Raw genomic sequence first — 25,689 nt, forward strand, 5'->3', positions numbered from 1 at the left:
TGACCTATAGGTGGAACAGACTACAACCAGACCAACCAAAAAGACTTGCTTGCCCCCTGCACCTGCTCACCCTGCAAACTCAGACAGGCATTTATAAATTTCTATAAGGCCTTAACAATGCCTGTATTCAATTTATCACTAATCCTATTACTTGTTTAAATATGCAAGAAGCCCCAACAGGAGCCTACAGAGGAAAAGGAACATATAGGAATATAGTCTTAATTTTATTAACTCGGTTCTTACCTTGTGTGGGGTAGTGGAATTGGCAAAGAAATGCAGAGGAAAGGATCAAAAGTGTTGCTCTGCTTCTGGCAATGAGGACATGTCAAAGAAGATCTGCAAAAATAAAAATGTAAGACACTCACATTAAGATCACCTAGAACTACATAAGCACACAACATAAGGGAAATTTTAATTTGCTCGTACCTGTACTGGGCTTGAAAAAGTTCTTGTACGAAAGTGCTACAGACAGGAAAAGATGGTCCCTCGGGCATCATATCAGTCTCTGATGGTGGCTAAAAAAAAATAAAGTACAATTTCACAGACTAAAAGTGCCAGTTCTTGATTAAAGATGAGCCTAAAAATGTCACAGATGTCCTTGACCTCCTTTACAAAATCTGCATCAGATCCAGATGTTTCAGGGAAAGACATCTGCTAAAGGGACCAGAACACAGATGCCAGGGTGTGGGTCAAATGGACTCATCGCCTCACAGGCTCTCCCAGACACAGTGCTTATCCGTCTCTCCACCCCATCCAGGCAGTCGGGCAGTCCTTCCCCAGAGTGCTCCAATCCCCCTCCAACTCTCAAAGGGCCCCCTCCAACCTCTTCCAGGAAATAATCCCAACTATTCAAAAGTACCAATTCCTCCCCTGCCTAAAGAGAATTTTTTGTCTGGCACCTATTACCTCTGCTGCTTATTTGGGTCTAATCATTCTACTTCACATTTTACTTAACCTTTTCATGTCCCTCCCCCTTACTGTTACTGAGCATCAGCTACCACGTGCAGAGAGCAATGCAAAGGGCATTAAGATACAAAGATAATAAGACACAGTGCCTGACCTTGAGTACGTCTCAATCTGGTGGGAAAGTCAGCCGCAAGCATACAGTCAAAAGATAGTACAGAATGTTCAGGCACAAAGGACCTTGAATCAGAATACTTTAACAACTTACCAAAACTAGAAATTTAAAACTTGAGGTATATACAATGTTCACTGCAGCACTATTTACAATCACCAGGACATGGAAGCAACCTAAATGTCCATCGACAGATGAATGGATACAGAAGATGTGGCACATATATACAATGGAATATTACTCAGCCATAAAAAGAAACAAAATTGAGTTATTTGTAAGGAGGTGGATGGACCTAGAGTCTGTCATACAGAGTGAAGTAAGTCAGAAAGAGAAAAACAAATACTGTATGCTAACGCATATATATGGAATCTAAAAAAGCGGTACTGATGAACCTAGTGGCAGGGCAGGAATAAAGATGCAGACATAGAGAACGGACTTGAGGACACGGCGGGGAAGGAGAAGCTGGGACGAAGTGAGAGAGTAGCACTGACATATATACACTACCAAATGTAAAATGGATGGCTAGTGGGAAGCTGCTGCATAGCACAGGGAGATCAACTTGATGTTTTGTGACATCCTAGAGGGGTGGGATGGGGAGGGTGGGAGGGAGGCTCAAGAAGGAGGGGATATGGGGATATATGTATACATATAGATGATTTACTTTGTTGTACAGCAGAAACTAACACAACATTGTAAAGCAATTATACTCCAATAAAGATATAAAAAAATAATAATAAAAAAAATAAAATAAAATTTGAGGTACAGAAAAGAATTATCAAAAAATTTTAAAGCTGTGAGAGGAGAACACTTTATTTCCATTATATAAATCATTTTACCCATCATACTAAGATTACATAAATAAAAATTGAGAATGAATCACTGTTTCTCAGTAAGTATATTCTAAGGGTTCAGTTCCTATACTCAAATCTAATCCTAACAGCAGAGACATCAATACATTTCCTATTTGATTGTGTATTCACATTCCAATGATCTACAGACTATGTCTCACTGGAATAGAAAGCAAATTTCTGCTTTAAAAACAGTTTAGTGAGATGGAATCCCTTAATGTCAGTCTAAAGCTAGTCATACATGCAAATGTGTCCCCTCTCAAGAGAGTGTAAGCTCCTATCTGACACTGCCAGCACAGTGGTAAACAGAGGAAATAGTCTCTAAGTATCCATGAATTTTATACTCACCCAGAGCTTAGTCAATTTTACTATATTAACTAACTGCAAACTGCAACAACTCCTCAGAGGAGGTTTGGAAGAAGAATCTACACTCACTCCTCACTAGGTTCACCGGTTCATCGGTGGCCTGTGCTGCAACCACTCACTGCTCTCTGACTGCCCTGAGGGCGCGCCCTTACCTTCAGAGGAGGCTGGCCACTCTGCTTCACAGCATGATTGAGGTCTTCATGAACTCGGTCCAAAAGCCACAGCAGAAACTCCTGGGCGTCATGCTGGGAATTTCCCCGATACTGCAGTGCATTCTTTGACACAATACTCTACACAGGTAAATAAATCAGCATGAATAGTTGTGAGTTCCTGGCTTTAAACATAAACTATTCATGATCCCAAAGAGGAACGCAAGATCTCAAGGGTGTTAGAGAGTACTTCCTGGAAAGACAGCAAATATGAAAACAGATGCTCAATGTAAAAACCTCACCCATGTACCAAAAACTTTTAAACGCACCTACTTTTAGGAATATATGTAAAGGAAACCAGCAACACAGCATGCCAAGACTTCTAAGATATTCATTCACTAATAGCAAAGAACTGGTAATAACTTGAACATCTTTAAAATGAGAATTGTTATAAATATCAAATCATTATGTTGTTAACCTGAAACTAATGTTATGTGTCAATTATACCTCAATTTTTTTAAAAGTAAAAGAAAAAAATGAGAATTGGTTAAATAAGTATCACAGTATTAGATTATAAACCAAAGTATAAAATAACCAAGTCTACATAAGGTAAATGACTGAATGAATAAATAAGTGGGAAGAGACAAATATTCCTTAAAGAAGAATTCTGAATAATTTAAGTCAATAATCCCCCCTCCAGGAGTTGGACCTTAACCCCCCAACCCCGCCCCACAACCCTGAATATAGACTGTGACAGTGACTTGCTTCCAAACTAGAGTATGCAAAGAGGGGTGGCCATGAAAGGCTGTAGGTGAACTGGTTAATTAAAATTAAGATTATGGGCTCTGGAGCATATAGCCTGAATTCAAATCTCTCTACCACTATCTGTGAGGCCTGGCCTACTCTGCTCCAAAGTAAAAAGGATAATAATGGTTCAGTGTGATGGTTAAGTGAGAATGCATATAAAACATTTCACATGTAAATGATATATAATAAGCACTCAAATTTTAGCTATGAGTATTGGATTTGGAAGTAGGGAGAAAGGAGGGGAGACAACTGCACAAAGAGAGAGCAGTTAGGAGACAAAGAAACTATCAGGCAAGAAACAATAAGGGTCTAAATTAAGTCTGTGAGGGCATATTTGAAAGAGATTTCAAAATTGGGGCAGTAGAATCAATAGGATTTGTGACCTAATGAATGTGGAAAGTGAGGACGGAGGCATTCATGTCATTCAGGTGTCTTATCTGGATGATGGGCCACTGGTGGTTCCCTTCATCAAGACAAAATAAAAAAGGAAGAAGTCTGGAAAAGAGGATGATGAGTTCCCATTAGAATCCACTATATCTGAAGTTCTGTGGAACCTCCAAATGGAAGTACCTGGCAAACAACTAAAAAAAACAGTGGAAGAGTCTGCGCTCAGGACAAAGATTTGGGGGTCAACAGATGGGTGGTACTTGAAATCATGAGTACGGCCAAGACTGCCTAGACAAGATCATGAGAGATCAAGTCAGAGGACAGAATCCAGAGGACTTCTATATTTAGGGGGCCCTAAAAGAAGACTAAGAAAAGGCCATCAAAGATGTGGCAAGAAAATCAAGAGAACGGAGTCCCAAGAGTCAAGACAAGAGAGCTACGAAGGAGAGAGTGATCAATTGTATTAGAAGTTGAAGAATGACAAAGTAAGCCAAAGAACTAATAACTGTCCATTGTATTTTCTAATTAATGATAACAGAGATGAAAAGAAGGGATACATTTTTAATTATGAAGAAGAACCATCACAACATGATGATCAATTAGATGTGAATAACAAAAAGATGATCTACAAAATTCGAATTTAAGGAGGAAAAAATCAAAGCAATGCAAATGAGAATATACAAGTGTCACTGGCAAAACTCACTACCTGAACGAAGTGAACAAGGGAGAGAAAGGACCCTGGTAACAAACAAGATTTCAAGTGACTTGAAGGATACCACTTGGGTGCCACCTCAGAAACGGGTACACAAAAGGCGGAGTGAGTGTGGGGAAAAGTCTTCACTACACTACAAAACTTACCCCAGAGGTCAGACGCCACCCACATCACCAAATCTAATTTCTTCTTTCTCAGTCTTCACCTTTTTCATTCTCCCTGTAGCATTTTATATACTTGACATCTTACTCCATCTTGAAATGGTTTGGCTTGCGGCCATGATTATGTCCTCATTTAGGAGAATCAAAACTAAAGCCACTGTCATGAAGAGCAGAAGAAAGTGAGCTACAGAAGAAAGAGACCTCCTAGCAAAGAAAAACGGATCAGTAAAAAAAAACATCATCAGCACTAGCAGGTAAACCTGTGGCTGATTCAGGATGGAAGAGAAAGAGATGACTGGTGACACTATAGTGAGTGATATAAAGAAGAAATCAGGGATGACACCGAGGTTTTTAGTTTCGGACTTTGCTGCATAACGAAATCAGGAACTGAGGAAGAGACTGGGGACTGCAGAGCTTTGAACATGTTGAGTTTGAGGTACCTACAGGATCTCTAGTGAGGTTAGGTCTGGTGCTCAGGAAAGAGATCTGAGCTGGAAAATTAAATCAGAGCACATACACCTATCATATGAGCATAGAGGAAATAGGGAACATTTAATGAGAAAAGGAGGCAGCTGGGGCAGAATCTTATAGAAGGGACAAGTCACAGAAAAGAAGCCCAAGAAGAAGATAAGAGGTAGCAGCCAGAAGAGAGTGGCATCACACAAGCTGACGGAGAAGAAACCTCCAAGGAGATGGAAACAATGACGTAAACCACCACAGAAAAGTCAAGTAAGACAAGCACAGAGATGGGTCCTTTGGAATTGCAAATTAAGAGATTGATTGCCTGTGCAATTTCAGTGACACTGATCAGAGAGGCTAAAGGAGAAGAAAAGGTACGGAAACTGAATGGTTACAAGAAGACCACTCTTCATATACAAGAAGCTTGGTTATAAAAGGCAGGAAGAAAGATGCTGTAACTCTCTGGAGGGGGCACCTACAGGACAGAGGGACTTAAGTGCTGAGGGAAGAAGCTAACAGAAAGGAGATACTTGAAGAAAGAGGATTCTTCAGTAAGGGGAGAAGGAAAGATTCAGAAAAGAGGTAGAGGAACTATCTTAAACAGGAGGTAAGAGAGACAGAAGAGAAGGAGGTAAGGATAGTTATGGATTCAGAGAAGTTATAGACAGGAAGGCAGGGAACCTTTGTTTGTTTTGCGGAGGAAGCAGAGGCCAATTGCCAAGAGGAAGGTTTAGGTACAGCAAGGGTAAAGACAAATCTCATAGCATATAGTTGGGGCACACAAAATGCTAGAAGCATAACAAGCTTCTGTTCAGGACCCTCTCCCTTATTTACTCCCAATGGGGAGGGAGAGTTAGTTCTCAGCATATGTATCCTAAGAAACAAATTAGCTGAAATCAAATGCTTCTTTTTGTGTCAAAGCAGATATTTTATGCACGGTGGCCACCAAATTCAGGGTGGAGACAACATTCAGTTCTTTATCAGGATTGCATTAAATGTGATTTATGCTTCCTGCCACTATCACTTCAACTCAGCCAGCATTTATCCTCCAATCACTCTGTAAAAGGTGCTGTGCTGAAGCTGCTCAACAAGATTTTTGTTGGGCACGACTAAACAAGCAACAGGACTTCCACAACCCTCTGTAACTAGGGCCAAAACTGCTCTGGGTCAACCCCGCCCTAAATCACTATATCTCAAACTAAATGAAATTTTAAAGGAAACCTCACTGAACATACACAACACAAAGGCTCCTTTTTCCCTTCACAATGGTGACTTCTTCCCACTGCAGAGAGCCAAGGGACTATTTATTTTACTTCTTCCCCAGAGAAACCATAACACAGAATAACCTAGTAACCATCCTTTAGTGTGTGTTACAGAAGGAAGAAACATAGTAGGAGTCAAGAAACCTGGGCTCGGGCTTCCCTGGTGGCGCAGTGGTTGAGAGTCCGCCTGCCGATGCAGGGAACACGGGTTCGTGCCCCGGTCTGGGAAGATCCCACATGCTGGGGAGCGGCTGGGCCCGTGAGCCATGGCTGCTGGGCCTGCGCGTCTGGAGCCTGTGCTCCGCAACGGGAGAGGCCACAACAGTGAGAGGCCCGCGTATCGCAAAAAAAAAGAAAGAAAGAAACCTGGGCTCAAGCATGGCTCTGCCACACGCGGATGGTTATCTTCGGTAACTCACCAAACCTGACTCCTGGTCATACAATGAAGCAGTTGAGCTGGACCACCACAGAGACCCTGGCATCCCGTATCTTCACCCAAGGTCTGCCCCTAAAGTCCCAGCAAGTGATTTGGTTTTTCTTTTGGGCCACATCTGACACTGCTTTGGTTTGTCTTTTATGATTTTTTCTTCCTAATAAATCTTGGTTTATTTGATGTCCTAAAATTAATACTTCTGTATTTTTGCAGTTTTTTAAAAAGTTGATTATCACTAGAATACGTCACCTGTAAATATAAGCAATGTTACAATCTGAGAAATCATTTAAAATTAAATTTGTCACTTCTATGAAAAATAGAGAAGAACCTTCTTAAAATTAACCTTACACAGCTGTGTCTATTTTACAGAATTTGGGTATGATTCTGGTTTGTAAAAACATTAAACTGAATCTGTTGCTTTAAATCCTTTACATCCTATTACAAATAAGTGTAACCATCATTCTAATTTTCCATTCAGGATGATCCCTAACATCTAGTTACTATAAAGTAAAAGTCAAACACATTTGTCGGGCCTTCAAGCCTCATAAAATTTCTTTTTACCCTTCAAATAAAACCTTAAGGACTAGAACTACAGAGAACTTTTTTTTCCCCTTAAAGGGGAAAAAAAATGAGTTGGAAGCATGGTCCAGAAAAGGAAAAGAATGAAGTCTATCCAACTGGAGCTATAAAACTAGACATGAGGTTCTTTCTTTCCACAGAGCCCTAGTACAGAAGCAGTAGAATCCTGGGCTCCAGCAAAAAGACAGTAACTGGTTCAAGACATCCTTTACCTGACTCCAAGAAGATGACAAAGTAATGGCTATTGGTGATTTCCTTCCATGGGGAATGGACATGGCAGTATCGGTCTGACATGACTGATCAGGAGTTGGCTTACTCTTTGGGGGAAAGGGTGGCTTGCCAAAACTCATCAAACCAAATCATCACTCACTTTCCTTGATTCTATGCCAGAAGGAACATATAATTTATTTTCAGTGATTCTGGGAAAGAACAGAAGAACTTGGGAGGACAATATATTTACATCTTAAGAGAAAGATGAAGTGTAAAAAAAAAAAAAAACAGCTGGGTTCACAGATGGTATCTAAAAGTGAAACTTGGTTTCTGGACTGTGCTGGAAAGAACAGAATGATAAGCACTTGTCTTGAGAAAAGCTTCATCTCTTGTATTTGACTTTCTGGACACCTAAGTTGACGAAGAATAATTAACTAAAAACATAGTGGATGAAATTGGTACAAATGGATGAATACTGTAAAACCAGATATGACCCATAAAAAACAGTGATAAAGCGTCCATACAACAGAATTCCATGCCAGGGTACAGAACACAGCCACACTCAACGGGGCTCTCTGTGACCTTCATTCAGCCTTTCCTCCTTTTATTGTCACCTCTGGTGGGGAGGTCTGTTCACATAATAGTACATATGAGGCAGAGAGGCCCTCAGTACTAGCCAGCCGTGGCAACTATGGGCCTTGAAAGAGACCGTAAGGCCTCCAGACTTTCACACACTTTCCCTATGCCTGGAATGCCCTCCACTCCCATCTCCCAAATGCACTGCCCCCGCCTCCTTCCTCAGCAAGATGGAGCTGGGACCCTGGTGGGAGAGGAGAAAGGAAGGAAGCAATGGGAAAGGAGTTTCCTTCCAGGATGGAAAGACAACTCGGGAAGAATAGTAGAGAACAGGTTGTGTTCTGTTCATGTATTCATGTCTGGCCACAGGGAAACACAACACAACCTGTTCATGTGTTCATGTCTGGCCACAGGGAAAAGTGAGTTATTCTGATACAGAGCTCCTTGATCCTTCCAGACAGAGAACTGAACAAAGGTTACCTCAAGTACTGGTGTCCCTTATATCCAAGTTCTCAAGATCCAAACTCAGGAACTAAAACAGATTTGGACAACAATGGATATTTGCAGTTATAAGATTAGTTTTCAGTATTAAACAAACTCATATATATCACAAAGACTTGGTGGCAGGGACTCACCACTGAAATAAAATATAGGAAAGGGTATATTCTTTTATAAAAGAAAAAACTGTAAAAAAAAACAAAAAGGACTGAAAAATGGCTACAGCATTTCAAGAAATTATAGCTGAGGGTGGAAGTATGGTCAAGAGCATTAGAGCCAGAATAAAAGGAAGAAATATAAAAAGAAATATACAAGTGATTCAGCCAGATGAACAATGAGAAAAGATTTCTCAACAGATCATAAAGTTGTATCAGTAGAAAACTTAGCAGCAAGAGAAGACCTTTAAGTATTTAAACAGTGGGTGGAAGTTTCTGCTAGAAATGCAATAGAAACAGAAAGACTGGATTCTGAATACCTTGGTTTAAGTCTATCCTTTACTTAAGGTGTAGTTTTTCTGAGCTTCGGCTATCTTTTCTGCAAAATGGGGATGATAATACTTTTCTAAATTTATCATTGTGAGGCTTTAATGAGATCATAAAAGCATTTTAAACTCTAAACACCTGCCATTATGTAAGTTTCAAAAGTCAAGTAAAAAGCAAGGAATTATCCTATGGTATAGTATAATCCTGGAAAACACCAAAGAAAAAGAGAAGAAAGTATCTAAAGCATTGGCTCTTGACCCTTGGCTGCACATTAGAATCACCTGGGGAAATTGGCAGCAGCCCAGAGATGCTGATTTAATTAGGTCTATGGTGGGACCTGATCATCACTAGTTTTTTGTCAAATGTGATTTTCTTTTTTCACAATTCTATTTCTAATGTGAAGCTGCGACTGAGAAAGAGCATGCTACACCAGAAAAACTCTGAAGTTTCAGTTCCAAAAACATTAAAACTTATGCGAGGCTCTTTTGTCATAACTGTATTATATCAGTTATTACATTTTATTCAAATCACCAGAATATATAATCTTATGTCTGTCTCCACCACTAGACAGTGATCAGGAATGTCTTATTCAATATTATTTCCCCCAAGCTTAGTGAATAAAATACTTGACACAAAGAATAACAATAAGTTAATATTTGAGTGCCTGTAATGTATCAGGCTTTATACTAATTGTTTATAGTTGTTATTTCCTATAAAATGAATCCCCAGAAATTCCCTAGGCTGTTAAGTATTAACATCACTATTTACAGATAAAAAACCTTGGGCTCAGTAAAGTGAAGTAACTTGTCCATAGTTACCTCTATTCTTCAACCTCATCTGATTAAAACGGCCTTAAATATTTTTGCCCATAATCATTTTGTTCAATAAATGATTTTTTCCCTTCTACAACTCAGGATCATGTAGGGCTTGAGGTTCTTCATTCTGAACGCCATTCTCAATGCAGACACAAAACATGTGTTGGAGACTGAACTACAACTGCACCAAGCCTGAGGCTTCTGGGAGTTTATTTGCTTTTAAATAAATCCTTGTTAATCAGTGTTTGTTTTGTTATAATTTGCATTTTTTTCCTATGACTGAAACATGGCCCAGAAACAAAAATGCAGTTTATCTAATGGAAATGTTATTATTCGAGAAATAAGGAGGAATTCGGACTATGTCAGAAAATCAAGGTGCAGCATGTGAAGAACTATACCCTGCCTGAGTGTCCCAGGATGCTAGAGAAAGGAAACCAGAGAGAGTCGACCACCATCCCTCGGAGAGCTGCATCTGTCTCTCATCAACAAGTGTAAAGGGGAGTGTTCACCTTATAATGCTCAAGCTGTTCTGCTGGAGATGATTCTGATGCCATCCATCCCTCCCAGAACACTCTAACAGGCCAAGCCTAGCCAACTCCAAAGTCAGCTTGGGTCACCAAAATGTGTTTTTATGTATACAATCAAGTAACTCAAGAGTGTCTTCTTTTTAGTCTCCTTGACATTTTCCTACACAATCTAAGATTCTTCCCAACTATAGTAAAATAGTGCTTTTTAAAAGCTTTTTTTTTTTAAGACGGGGAATTTTGGCTAACTATCAACACAATCAAAATAGCAAACACCCAGCCCTGATGTGACTAAAAGGTCATCATACGGGAAGTGTAATAATCTTCAGCAGTTAGAACTCAAAACGGAAAAACTGGAAAAGCCATCTAAATATCTAAGAAATTATTATATATTCCTACCATGGAACATTACAAATGTTTGAGAGTTTTAGAAAATTCAAAGAAATAAATACGTAATAAAATTAAGTGGAAAGAAGATAACAAAACTACGTATGAACTTGATTTCAAACTTTTAAAAAACATTTTAAAAGACCTTTTTGTTTTTTATCCTTGTAAATATACACCAAAACATTAACAGTCATTATCTTAAAGTGGCATATTTTCGGTGAGTTTTCTTTTTCTTCTTTACACATTTCAGTATTTTCCACGTTTTCCAAAATGAATTTGTTGATAATAGTAACCAAGTGGTATGTAAGGGTGATCTTATGATAGCATACCCTAGTATTTCTGACCAAGGAACCCAAATCTTATGCAAAGGAAACAGGGCTGACAAAAAAACAAACAAAAACAGACCTTATTTCTAGCTGAAGTTTTGGCCCCAAACCCCTAGAGTCAGGATGCACTATGCTAAGAATTTTTTTCTCTGCTAGACAGACCTAGGGAGCCTTAAATCAAAGTTTTCTGCCTATATTAATACTAAACCCAAAGCCCAAATCAATCTTTGGATCTTACCACTGGGGGTAAAAAAAGCAGCCAGCATCAAAGAAAAATTAGGGAAAGAGAAAGAAAAAAAGAATTTATGCCTATAGCCACCCATCAGGGGCCTTTTTAGGCCTCCCTGGCTTGCCAGGTGGGAGGTGAAAGCTTAACCCTAGTAAGAGAAAAAAAGAATAGCAGCATTAGCTTCTTGATCAAGTGGAGGGAAGAAGAGGGGGAACGTGGGCTTGGCTTATGAACTCAGCACATGGCCCTGCTCACCAGCACAGGGGCCAATGATGTTCTTGGCTGAGTGTCACTCCTCTTTGGGGTGGAAGTAAAGGGACCTACACGTCATCAGAGGTGAAACAGGGTGGGAAAGACAAGGAGTGGGGTAGGCATGAAGCCTTGAACTACTCCAAGGCCAAACGTGCATTTACTTCTTCTATAATCAGTGTGTGTACGTTCACTGGCAAAGTATACATCCTCTTGATTTTGAATATATTGAAATTTGATGATAAACAGATCTAAAATGTTTATGACCAAATAGACAATTTTATAAAGGGATTCAAAGAATTCTGGAAATAATCTTGCTTTGAATCAATATTCTGTTATTGCATTTTGATACCTAAAGCATCAATTAGTAGTTATCAAGAGATGTTATTCATAAGTAGATAGAGATCCAGCAAGTTTCTCTATAAATTATGCATTCATATTGCCATAAACCCAGAGCACTCCAAATAAGTTTTAACTGGCTAAAGAAGCATTCAAGTCATGGGCCTGCTATATCACTCTTCTCCATACCCAGCACTGTGCATGTCTGATAGTTAAGCCAAGCGGACTAGTAAACTGCACACAGGTGTAGTCTCCAAATCAGTCCTGGCCTCCACCAGTTCTTTCAACCCTCACCACAAGAATCAGGTAGCAGGGACTTCCCCGGTGGCACAGTGGGTAGGAATCTGCCTATCAACGCAGGGGACATGGGTTTGAGCCCTGGCCTAAGAAAATCCCACATGCCACAGAGCAACTAAGCCCATGTGCCACAACTACTGAGCCCACGTGCCACAACTACTGAAGCCTGCACGCCTAGAGCCTGTGCTCCACAAGAGAAGCCACCACTATGAGAAGCCTGCACACCACAACGAAGACAGTAGCCCCCATTCATCGCAACTAGAGAAAGCCCGTGCCCACCAACGAAGACCCAATGCAGCCCAAAAAAATTAATTTTTTTTAATTGAAAAAAAAAGAATCAGGTAGCAGACAACTAGCACAGGTGCAAGCCTCCAGCTTATCCTGGCTCCAGGCTTTTCCTAGCAAAGTGCAACTTAGAACCTTCCCAGTCTAGATCTGGTCTGACTGCCCCAATCTCAGCCAATGCTAGTTGGTACAGGTCTTGTTCATTTGCCTGTAGAATGTGAAAGCTAACTGGAAGGGTGTGTGTGAAAACACAGAGAGCAAACAAGAGAAATCTGTGAAATCAAAACAGGGTAATTCCCTAAATTATCGAAGTGTTACTCTCATATAGATATCCTCCCACTTTAAAGAACAGATGAAGCTGTCCTACCTCACTATCAACAAAAAAATGCAAATAAAACAATAAAATGCTCTTTTCCACTTATCAACTTAAGGGTTTCTTTTTTGCAACAGAGGGGTATGACAGACATTCTTACACTGCTAATGGCACAACCCTTCTGTAAAATAAACTAACAATATAATTTAAGAACCTTCAAAATAGATAAATAATGACCAAGGAATTTCACTTCTAAATATCCAAAAGAAATAGTCAAAATGAAAGATTTATGTAAAAAACATGTTCACTGCAACCAGAAACCATCCAAAAAAAGGTTTACAGTACCTTCATACAGTGATCTAAAGAGGTTTTTTTGGGCTTCCCTGGTGGCGCAGTGGTTGAGAGTCCGCCTGCTGATGCAGGAGACACGGGTTCGTGCCCCGGTCTGGGAAGATCCCACATGCCGCGGAGCGGCTGGGCCCGTGAGCCATGGCCGCTGAGCCTGCGCGTCCGGAGCCTGTGCTCCGCAACGGGAGAGGCCACAACAGTGAGAGGCCCACGTACCGCAAAAAAAAAAAAAAAAAAAAAACAACAACAAAAAAAGAGTTTTTGTGAAAAAAATGACTAATACAATATGAAAAGATAATCACATAATGCAAAACTATATACACAGTTTGATCCCAATTATGTTAAAGCATACACAAAAGGAAAAAATACACTATGCCAAACAACTTCTATACATTTTCAATTTCCCTCTTTCAACTTTTACATATTTTCCAAGTTTTCTACAATATTTTAGATATTACTCTTATCAAAATAGATGTTACTCATAATGAATTTTGACAAAAGAAACCAGACACAAAAGATTCCTTACTGCAAATAAAAACCCCAATGAGATACCACTCCACACCCACTAAGATGGCTATAACAGAAGACAGACAATAACAACTGCTGACAAGGATGCAGAGAAACTGGAACCCTCACACACAGCTGGTGGAAAAGGAAAATGGTGCAGCCGCTGTGGAAAACTGTTGGGCAGTTGCTCAAAAAGTTAAACATGGAGTCACCATATGACCCTGCAACTTTATTCCTAGGTATACACCCAAGAGAAATAAAAACATATTTCCACACAAAAATTTGTAGATGAATGTTTATAGCAGCATTACTCGTAACAGCCAAAAAGCAGAGACAATCCAAATGTCAATCAACAAACGAATGGATAAACAAAATATGGTATATTCATATAATGGAATATTTTTCAGCCATAAAAGGGAATGATACATGGTATGACATGATGAACCTTGAAAAACATCATGCTAAGTGAAAGAAGCCAAATGCAAAAGACCATGTGTTGTATGATTCTATTTATATGAAATGTTCAGAATAGGAAAATCTACAGAAACAGGAAGTAAATTAATGGACATCTAGCACTGGGAGGTTGGGGGCAATGAACAATGACTGCTGATGGATATGGGGCTTCTTTGGGGATAATAAAAATGTCTAAAATTGTGATGATGCAGGCACAACTCTGTGAATATACTAAAAACCACTGAATTATACACTTTAAATGGGTGAAGTATATGGTATGTAAATTGTATCTCAATAAAGCTCTCTTTAAAAAGAACATATACTTTTACTTCACTCATAATAAAACTAAAACTCAAAACCAAGCAAAATGAATCAATGGTGTTAGAAGCCAGGCAAGTGGTTACCTTCAGGGAGGAGGGAGAGGGTAGGGTTTGGGAGGGGGCAAATGAGGAAGCTTCTGAAGTGCTAATGACAACCCATTTCTTGATCTGGTTGATATAATATCACATTAGGATTTAGTATTCATTGAGCTGTACACTAATGATGTTATGCATTTTTCTGTATGTAGGCCATACTTTATTTTGAATTTCTTAAAAATTGACTTCAAAAAGGAAAACCCGGGCTTCCCTGGTGGCGCAGTGGTTGAGAGTCCGCCTGCCGATGCAGGGGACACGGGTTCGTGCCCCGGTCCGGGAAGATCTCACGTGCCGTGGAGCGGCTGGGCCCGTGAGCCACGGCCGCTGGGCCTGCGCGTCCGGAGCCTGTGCTCCGCAATTGGAGAGGCCACAACAGTGAGAGGCCCGCGTACCGCAAAAAAAAAAAAAAAAAAAAAGGAAAACCCTAGGGCTTCCCTGGTGGTGCAGTGGTTGAGAGTCCAACTGCCGATGCAGGGGACATGGGTTCGTGCCCGGGTCCGGGAGGATACCACACGCTGCAGAGCAGCTGGGCCCATGAACCATGGCCGCTGAGCCTGCACGTCCGGAGCCTGTGCTCCACAACGGGAGAGGCCACAACAGTGAGAGGCCCACGTACCGCAAAAAAAAAAAAAAAAAAAAAAGGAAAACCCTAAAGTTTCTTAATTTAGCCAGACTCTCAGGCCCTAACTCAGCATATTTAGTCTTATTTGAGCCAATTCTATTTATCTGGTTATTTAACTAGAAGCAGATTAGAAACTGCAAAATGCAGGAATGAGGAGGTAGGAGGTATAGGCTCCCAGGATAAAGTAAAACAGGATAAAGCAAGAGAAAACTAAGGAAGGACCTTGAGGGACGATTGTAGGGAGCAAGAAGGAGTATTACTAAAAGCAGAAATAAGATTTCAAACAATACAGCAAGCCAGGACCCTTCATTAAGTCCTACATAGTCCCACTAGCCCCAAAGAAACCTCCATAGTACAGAAGAAGAATGCAATAGATCATGCTCATAATAAAGACTCTAAATCACCAAAGAGCGTAAAGTATGCCCAGGATTCCCTCCCTGAGAAAGTGAGTGTGTAAAATATGCTATATCAAGCCATCTATCAAAAAAAAAAAGTTAAACTTTTAAAGACTTGATATTTAAATAAATAATTATCTAGGAAATAACTTATATGAAAGACTTACTCCCTCGAAAAGCCAGATGAATGGGTTATTACTGTGTTACTCAAGAAAGATCATACAGGGGCTTCCAAAAGCAGCCATAAATAAATAAATAAACAAATAAATATTAACCAAGAAAAAAGAAAGATCGTACAATGACAACAAAATGGCACAGAATATATCATAGTGAGAGATACCCTCTTGGGGGACAGATGCCTCAGTGAGTCCTCTAGCACTGTTACACTGGAGATTTAAATACCACCCTTTCAAAAACAGTCTACAATTCAAGAGGTCAGCACACATGCATGAAAGGTGAGCTCAAAACAATTACAGTCACAAGGCCAGACCCAGAGCAAATTTGGGGTGGAACACATTTATCTCTCTTCAGCACTTAGCTGTGGTGTAGGATCCTCCACATCTTCTTCCTACCAGGGTCCCTTTCCTATGTTCTAGGCTTGCTTTCACAGGCTGGATTGGTGGGTTTTTCCTGCTAAAGTGTTTCCATCACTTAGGTGTAAAGGAACCAGTGGTTATTCAACACCACAGTCTGTGAGGCTGACATTACCACATGGCAATGAAAAGGAAAATAAGGAAACTGAGGCTCAGTGACCACCCCAAGATCTCAGCCATACCAGGATTCTAACTAAATTCAAAATTCATGGGTTCACAGATTTTCAAAAGGAAAGGAGCAGACCTGCACCCTGGCTGCCCTCATCCTCCTCCCAGCACTGTCCTCTGATGCTGACAGCCTGAAGTCTGAGAATTGGGTATCACCAGGAAGTGGGTGGGGCAGTTACAACAGCCTAACCAGCTGCCTGATGTCACAACAGAGCCTCAAAGGGTAACGACCAACAGGCCTCCAACCTAGCTAACCCTTCCTCCTGCTGGATATAAGATAAAAAGCTGCCAATGCTCCTCTTTCTCTCCTGCCTGCAGGGAAATGAGGCTACCCTCCTTCCTTCCTGTCATTATTAAAATCCTGAAATCATTAACTAGTAGCTATTTCCCATGAGCTATTGCTTTTAAAGGAGTTTGTCTTTTCTTTAGCTATCCTACTTTATTATAACTTCAGTGGAATAAAGACTCTAAAATGAGGGAGATTTACCAAGCTGTCACTGCACTGTCAAAAAGGGACTCTTATTTTAGGGTAACATTAAAGAATGTTCCAAGTTAATGCATCTTTGTAATTGCTGGGACCACCTCTGGTCAGGAAAAAGGTTCTTTCTACTATGTGTCCTTCTCCAGCTATACAGAGCTATGGACCTCAAAGAAAAGGTTGAATTTCCTTTCCTACAGTTTAAAAACAGCCTTTCTCTGCTCCCATCGTTGCTCAAAGTAAAGCAGTTACAAAAGTGAGGTCCTGCTCATTCATTCACTCATGAACAAGCATACAACGGACAGGACCAGATACTATGGGGAATAATGAGAATCAGAGAATTAAAGGTCTGTAGAAATGCCTCTGTTTCTTCATCTGTAAAACAGAAATAATAATATGTATATCTACCTTACAATGTTATAAGGAATACATAAAATAATCCACTGTGCAGGGCATATGGTAAGCACTCATATATTATCTATAGGAAAAAAGCAAGATGAAGAAAATCATGTACGTATGGTGTGCTACTATTTATCTGAATAAGAGGAAGATTATGGGGCTTCCCTGGTGGCGCAGTGGTTAAGAGTCTGCCTGCCGATGCAGCGGACACGGGTTCGAGCCCTGGTCTGGGAAGATTCCACATGTCGCGGAGCAGCTAGGCCCATGAGCCACAACTACTGAGCCTGCGCGTCTGGAGCCTGTGCTCCGCAACAAGAGAGGCCGCGATAGTGAGTGGCCCACGCACCGCGATGAAGAGTGGCCCCCGCTTGCCGCAACTAGAGAAAGCCCTCGCACAGAAACGAAGACCCAACACAGCCAAAAATAAATAAATAAATTAATTAATTTTAAAAAAGAGGAAGATTATGAATACATGTATTTGCTTATATTAAAACAATGAAAGAATAAATCATAAAATTTAACGAGAAAGGGAATAGCATATAGGAATCAGAGACAAACTAGACTTCTTTGAACAGATCTTGTTTTATAGATTTGACTTCAGGCAAATGAATTTTATTTTTTACATAATTATGCAACAAAGCTAAATTTTAAAAAACGACTCTTCAAAACCAAAAGCAAAAAGAAACAAATCAATTTAACTGTATACCACATTGGTGACAAAGCCACACTGAGAACGATTCCAAGTGACTTTAAAACATAATAATATGACTATACAGTCCTAGTAGGACATATCCTATGGACAAAAATAAATAAATGAATAAATAAATCTTAAACCTTTTTCAAATACTCATCCTGTTGGTGGTAGTACTGGATTATTCTGAGACTTATGAATGCACTGTGAGATAATGTAAATGAGAATTTACACTAGTGTTAAGAACAGGATTTTCAGCATGGAAGAGAGGAAAAACAGATGTAAGATCAATGAGGTTAAATAAAAACCCTGAAATCCTGAATGGAACTATCAATATGAATTCTTGATTTATTACACCTTTAAAACAAGTCACATATTTCCTAGCTCTGCCTACTTAGACAAAGAGAAACCAAGTACACCCCTAATGCCCAGACTGTGGTGTCTTAGTACCATCTGCCACCAAAAGGAACTAGGGCTCCTTGAAGAAGAAATGACTGATTCCAGATCTGGAGCAGGAAACATATAAGATGAGCCTTGAAAATCTTAACTTCCTGCATTTTGGTTTGACATCACAGACTACTAGCAGTATTGTGTCAAAAGGACTTGGTAGCCGACTTGTCCCAATAGCCAAAAAAGGGACAAGTTGGGCATAATAAGGTCAATAACTGTAATTGACTGAAACACATCAAATATGCATTTAAATCCATTCATTCATACAGTTACAACAAAAAAAAACCTCACTAACTACATTTGGAAATCAAGTAATTATTTTGAAATCCAGAAAATAAAGGGAAAAAACCACCACGTATTTATTTCGCCTTTCTTCTCCAAATTTACGTTGGGATAACCAAACAACCAACAAGGGCGAGAGTCTCTACAGAAGTTCTCCAGCTAATAAGTGAAAAGGAATGTTAAAATTAAAACATCACGGGCTTCCCTAGTGGCGCAGTGGTTGAGAGTCCGCCTGCCGATGCAGGGGACACGGGTTCGAGCCCTGGTCTGGGAAGATCCCACATGCCGCGGAGCAGTTAGGCCCGTGAGCCATGGTCGCTGAGTCTGCGCGTCCGGAGCCTATGCTCCGCAACAGGAGAGGCCACAACAGTGAGAGGCCCACGTACCGCAAAAAAAAAAAAAAAATTAAAACATCACCATTTTTCAACCCTTATTGAACTAATGGATCAAGGACTAACCACTGATGACTACTAACACTGCAAGAGACATGACCAGACATGACAGGCTTCCTGATGGAAGTTTATAACACCTCCCACAAACTAGTTTTACCAAAAAAAAAAAGGGGGGGGCGGTGCTTAAAAAAAACCCTCAAACCTGAATCTCATTAAGACTCTAGATCTAACTACCATTTTACAAGAAAAGCAAAGACAGAAAAACATTTTCATTGAAACTATGGGAATAAACAGACAAAATCAGACCATGGGAAGCTGCACAGCAGTGCTCTTCAAAGTATGATCCACAGATAGGTGCCTGTCTGTGAACTTTTTTCACCAGTCCATGATGAGATAAGTACAGAAATCAGAGTAAGCATCAGAAACATTTAGAGCAAATTAACAGTAATTGTGTGTCTATTGAATCTAACCATGTTTTTTAATGGGGCTGGTTTTATGCATGCCTTTTTTATTTTATTTTTCCAGAAAAGTTTAAATGCCAAGCTAAGAAATTTATACCACATTTTGTATATAAAAGAAAAAGTAAAGGCAATTTTTGAGAAGAGAAATAATGTAGTTACAGATAAGCTTTAAGATTACTCTGGCAGCAAGAAAAACTGCCAATAGGACAGAGTTTAGAAATGGGGAAGGGTACTCGGGTGGCCACAGACTTGGAATGAGCACCTTCCTCATCACCACCTTCCATTTCTGGAATACTTACCATGTGCAAGTTTCTGTACTAAACCCTTAATTATATCTTCTCCTTTAACCTCATAAAAACCATGCAAGGTTGGAGTTCTGGCTCTGCTACTTATCAAGTACTAGCACTGAAGCCCTATATCCTAATTGTTTAAATGGAATAGCAATGCTTCTTTCACGGGCTGTTGTGAAGATTAAATGAAAAAGTTGTATACGAACGTACAGTGTAAATGATCTGGCTCCAGGGACTTCCCTGGTGGTCCAATGGTTAAGAATCCACCTTTCAATGCAGGGGATGCAGGTTCAATCCCTGGTCAGGGAACTAAGATCCCATATGCCACAGGGCAACTAAGCCTGCACACTCTAGAGCCCGCATGCCACAACTAGAGAGAATCCCGCTCACCACAACAAAAGATCCCACATGCCACAACTAAGACCCGACGCAGCCAAATAAATAAATTTTTAAAAAGAAGGTTCAAAATAAATAAATGGGGCTTCCCAGGTGGCGCAGTGGTTGAGAGTCCGCCTGCTGATGCAGGGGACACGGGTTCATGCCCCGGTCCGGGAGGATCCCACATGCCACGGAGCGGCTGGGCCCGTGAGCCATGGCCGCTGGGCCTGCGCGTCCGGAGCCTGTACTCCGCAACAGGAGAGGCCACAACAGTGAGAGGCCTGCGTACCGCAATCAATCAATCTATAATCTGGCTCCACACAAATAAATGGTATTTTCATTATGATTATTATTATTATTATTATTTCTCCAATCTCCTGAGAATCAGACAGCTCTGCCTTGCTCTTAAATATGAGAAGACCAAGAGTTAAAGTCAAGGAATTTAAAAAAAAAAAAGAAAGAAAAAGAATTTACTAAGCTGGTGATGAGCTTACAAAGGTTCCTGACAGTAGAAGCAACAAAGGCATTTCCTGACCAGTCCTATGCAATCTTCTAATGCGTGAACTGTTTGTTTGTGGACACACTGTTTGCTACCATCCAAGCTCAACAACTGGAGGGAAGAAGCAACAGATGTTGGGTAAGTGGCCAATTCCTCTAGGAACTGCCACAGTTCGTGGCAGAAAACAATGATTTCTAAATAGAGAAAGATCACAATCAAATGAAAGACAAGATATCCCGATGTGCTCCACTGCAAAAATGTTGTTTGTTAAACATAAAAGGTCATTTGAGGAACAGCCAATTAACAGAGCAAACAAGAATATTTTTGAAGGAAAAAGCTGCAGAGGACAGAATTTTAAATTACTCAGTTTTGAATGATTTCTTTTCCATGACTATATATAAAAGGCTTTTTTTGTGGAAACCATGAGGTCATTGTTTTCCTGAGTCTTCACTATAGGAAACAGCTGTGGGGAACTACACAAACAGAGAACACTGCCCTATTTAGCAGCCCCTCATTGTGACAAGTGTATAGATGGGGACAGGAAAAATCCACCAAACCACACACTAATAACAAAACAAAAGTGGCAGAGTCAAACTAAAAACTTCAAGCCACACAAAGGAAGATGTAAAACAACTAACTCAGGATAAGCATCTGTAACTCAGCACAAGCATCTTTATTACTACATCTGTATCAATTTAAGAGAGATTTCCACATTTTGACCAGATCGGCACATTTCTACACGGCTCACCAAAAACTTAAAACGATTCACTTTACACAGTGCCTGCCTGACATATGGGAGACATTCAACAAATATAATAACAACAACAAACAAGTTTTCCTAGGGCTCTTATGTTCAAATACTATGTAACCTCTCTAAACTGAACTTATCCACTCACCTCCAGAATCGTTTTCCATTCTGTACTTCCAGTCTTGAAGAACACCATCCCAAGACACCCTGTTTCAAAACCTTGAAGTTATTTTCACTTCCTCATCTTATCCACCCTTCATGTAAAGCTGCCAAACACTGTCAACTCTGCTTCAAATATACATTTTTTATATGTTCAAAAGTCAGAGGAAAGGAGCAGGAGACAAGGAAAGGGAAAGAAAGAAACTGAATCCAGTCCAATCTATTATGGGGTGTGTAACTCTCCTTTACAATACTACCCAGGGCTCTGCTTAAACTCATCCAATGATAAAAATACTCAGGTGAGGCATCTCATTCCATTTTCAGACAACTTGCTCAAAAAATTCTGTTACTGAGGCATGCCACCCATCTCCAGTTTCTCTCCTCTTGCAAGGCTTAAAGCCTAAGCGTGATCACAGTCCTCAAGTGAGGTCTGACCCATGTGTATAAGAGAAGTGGCCCATCATCAGCACATCTACATTTACAACTGAGGCTGGTCTGCAAGCTGTCCTTCCTTGCTTGTGGCATCTTCAGTTCAGATGGACCAATACATTGTGCACCTCCAACAAAACAATGCTGAATAAGACAGACTCACTGCCCTCACGGGCCTTGCAGTGGAGTGGAGGAGACAGACATGAACAGGTTTAGGAAACAGAATCCTTTTGCCTCAGAGAGGAAATTTTTCTACACTTTTGACAGTCATACAACATGGGGATTATCTGATCCTTGGAAGAATGTACGAATAAATCCATCCAATTCTGTAATCTTTTGGGGGAACAGGCAGTTCTTTTAATAACTCTTGCAATTTCTTCCTCATCAGTCAACCAGGTTTTCTTACTGTAACATTATTATTAGTTTATGGTTTGTTTAAAGTTATGAATTTTATCAGTGACAGGCAGACATTCAGCAAAGATGGTTATCTGTCCCAAACTAATGTAGATATTTTAACACTAAAATTCACATAGGATTGGTTTTTGAAACATGACAAAATGATTCTAAAATTTGTCTGGAGAACTTTAAAAGAACAGCAAGATAGCTCATCTCTTACCCAAGGTACTGAGTACTTTTCTGCACTGGTTTTAATCATGCCTAATATTGCAGAAGAAAAATAAATGTTTCACAGTGGGGGGAAAAAAGAATAGCATGAAAAGAACAGGCAACAACAATGCCATGTGGTACCAATAAAAGTACTGATGAAACAGAACACAAAATTCAGAAATAGACCATAAAATTCTAAATATGGAGAAGACTTTTACAAATAAGCAGGGTAATAACAAGGCTGGGGTAACAATACCAGTTAACACTCACTTAGCACTGATGGTATGCCAGTCCCTTAACCAAGTTTTTCTCTTCTTTTTAAAACAACCAAATGAGGTAGATATAGTCTTAACCCCATTTTACAAATGAGGAAACTAAGCCCAGAGAATTAAGTGCCCAAGGACCCACAGCTAATAAGTGCTGCAGCTAGGATTGGAACACAGGCTGTCTGGCTCCCCAGTCCAGGTTCTCAACCACTCAATGTACTATATAAGATGGGAAATCTCAAACCTTAAAATAAATCCCCACTTTACACTGCACTATACTAAACCACACTCCAAACTATTGGAAAGAGAAATATTTTAGAACATAAAAAAAAAAAACTAACAAAAAATAAAAGAGGAAAATTATCCTATATGAAAGCCTAACTTTTCAGCTATACATGACAAAACAAATAAGGGAAAGGTACAGGTTCAAAAACATTAAAACCTTCTGTAATACATAAAAGTTAACAAAACTGAAAGAGCAAGAGACTGAGAGAAGTATCTATATCAAATGTATCAAGACTTAATGAAGGTGTTACCTTACATCTACACTCTACAAAGAGCTGTTATAAAGTTTTTTAAAAAAGAAAAGAACCTTCAAAATCCCTAGAGACACCATGAGCAAGTAGGATTTATTTCTGGAATGAAAAGGGGTTCAACATATGAAAATCAGTCAATGTAATATGTCACATTAATAGAATGAAAGAAAACTACCACACGATCATCTCAATTAATTCAGAAAAAGCGCTTGACAAAATTCATCATTCTTTCATGATAAAGACACTCAACAAACTAGGAAAAGAAGAAAACTTCCTCAATATGATAAAGGCCATATCTGAAAAGCTCACAGCTAACGTCATACTCAACGGTGAAACACTGAGAGCTTTTCCCCTAAGATGAAGAAACAAGACAAGGATGCCCATTTTCACCACTTCTATTCAACAGAGTATTGGAATTTCTAGCCGGAACTAGGCGAGAAAGGGGAAGGGTGGGGGAATAAATTAAGAGTTTGGGATTAGCAAATACAAACTACTATATATAAAATAGATAAACAACAAGGTCCTTCTGTATAGCACAGAGAATTATATTCAATATCTTTTAATAAACTATAATGGAAAAGAATACATATATATGAATATATATAGCTGACTTTGCTGTACACCAGAAACTAACACAACATTGTATACTGACTATGCTTTATCTAAAAAAAAAAAAAAGGGTATCCTAACTGGAAAGGAAGATGTAAAATTATCTCTGTTTGCAGATAATATGATCTTATATGTAGAAAACTCTGAGGACTCACACACACAAAAAAAAAACTGTTAGAGCTAATAGATGAATTCAGCAAAGTGCAGGATACAATATCAACACACAAAAACCAGCTCCATTTCTATATACTAGCAATGAACAATCCAAAAAGGAAATTAAGAAAACAGTTCCATGTATAACATCAAAAAGAATAAAATACTTAGGAATAATCATTTAACAAAGGAGGTGAAAAACCTGTACGTTGAAAACTACAAAACTTAAGCGAAGGAAATTAAAGACAACATAAATATTAAAAAAGACATTCCATGGGACTTCCCTGGTGGTGCAGTGGTTGAGAGTCCGCCTGCCGATGCAGGAGACACGGGTTCGTGCCCCGGTTCGGGAGGATCCCACATGCCGCGGAGCGGCGGGGCCCGTGAGCCGTGGCCGCTGGGCCTGTGCGTCCGGAGCCTGTGCTCCGCAATGGGAGAGGCCACAGCAGTGAGAGGCCCGCATACAGCAAAAAAAAAAAAAAAAAAAAAAAAAAGACATTCCATGTTCATGGATTGGGAGACAATATTGTTACAATGACAATTCTACCCAAAACAATCCACAGATTTCAGTGCAATCCCTATAAAAATCCTGTTTTCTGCAGAAAGAAAAGCCTATTCTGAAATTCATATAGAATCTCCAGGAATTCCAAAGACAAAACCATCTTGAAAAAGAAGAACAAATTTGAAGGACTCAAACTTCTGATTTCAAAACTTACTACACAGCTACAGTAATCAAAACAGTGTGGTGCTGAAACAAAGATAGGCATATAGATCAATGGAATAGAATAAAGAGCCCAGAAATAAACCCTCACACATACAGTCAACTGATTTTTGACAGGGGCACCAAAACCATTCAACAAAGAAAGAACAGTAGTCTTTTCAACAACAGTGCTGAGAAAACTAAATATCCACGTGCAAAAGAATGAAGTTGTAACCTTACCTTACACCATATATCAATACAAAAGTTAACTCACAATGGATGAAAGACCTAAATATACGAGCTAAAACTATAAAATTTTTAGTAAAAAACAAAGACGGAAAACTTCATGACATTAAATTTGGCAATGATTTCTTGGATATGATACCAAAAGCAGAGACAACAGAAGAAGAAAAATAGACAAATTGGACTTCATCACAGTTATCAAGAGAGTGAAACAACAACCCACGGAATGAGAGAAAATACTTGCTAATCATATATCTGATAAAGGATTAATATCCAGAATATATAAAGAACTCCTACAACTCAGCATCAACAACAAAAAAATCCAATTCAAAAATGAGGAAAGTATTTGGATAGACATTTCTCCAAAGAAGATATACAAATAGGCAATAAGCACTTGAAAAGATAGTCCAAGTCATCAGTTAGGTCATTAATGACTAATGATTATTAGTCATTAGAGAAATGCAAATCAAAACCACAATGAGATAACACTTCACACCCGCTAGGATGGCTATTATTTGAAAACAAAAATGGAAAATAACAAGTGCTGGCAAGGATCTGGAGAAATTGGAACCCTCATGCATTGCTGGTGGGAATGCACAATGGTGCAGCCACTGTGGGAAAGTTTGACAGTTTCTCAAAAAGTTAAACAC

At 39.6% G+C, this 25,689-nt stretch overlaps 1 protein-coding gene across 2 annotated transcripts in view; it reads right to left on the reverse strand.

Annotated features, from left to right (window-relative positions):
• Positions 1–25,689, reverse strand: part of USP31 (ubiquitin specific peptidase 31) — a gene marked incomplete at both ends in the record, with an annotated part of 71,058 nt that overhangs the window by 32,940 nt on the left and 12,429 nt on the right. For both annotated transcript variants that reach the window (XM_079720258.1, XM_079720257.1), the window contains 3 exons: positions 244–336; positions 427–515; positions 2,442–2,579. In XM_079720258.1, coding sequence (XP_079576384.1) covers positions 244–336; positions 427–515; positions 2,442–2,579 — 320 coding nt within the window. The remainder of the gene's footprint in view (positions 1–243; positions 337–426; positions 516–2,441; positions 2,580–25,689) is intronic.

Source organism: Hyperoodon ampullatus (genome assembly GCF_949752795.1).
Source record: "Hyperoodon ampullatus genome assembly, chromosome: 14".
Taxonomy (NCBI): domain Eukaryota; kingdom Metazoa; phylum Chordata; class Mammalia; order Artiodactyla; family Ziphiidae; genus Hyperoodon; species Hyperoodon ampullatus.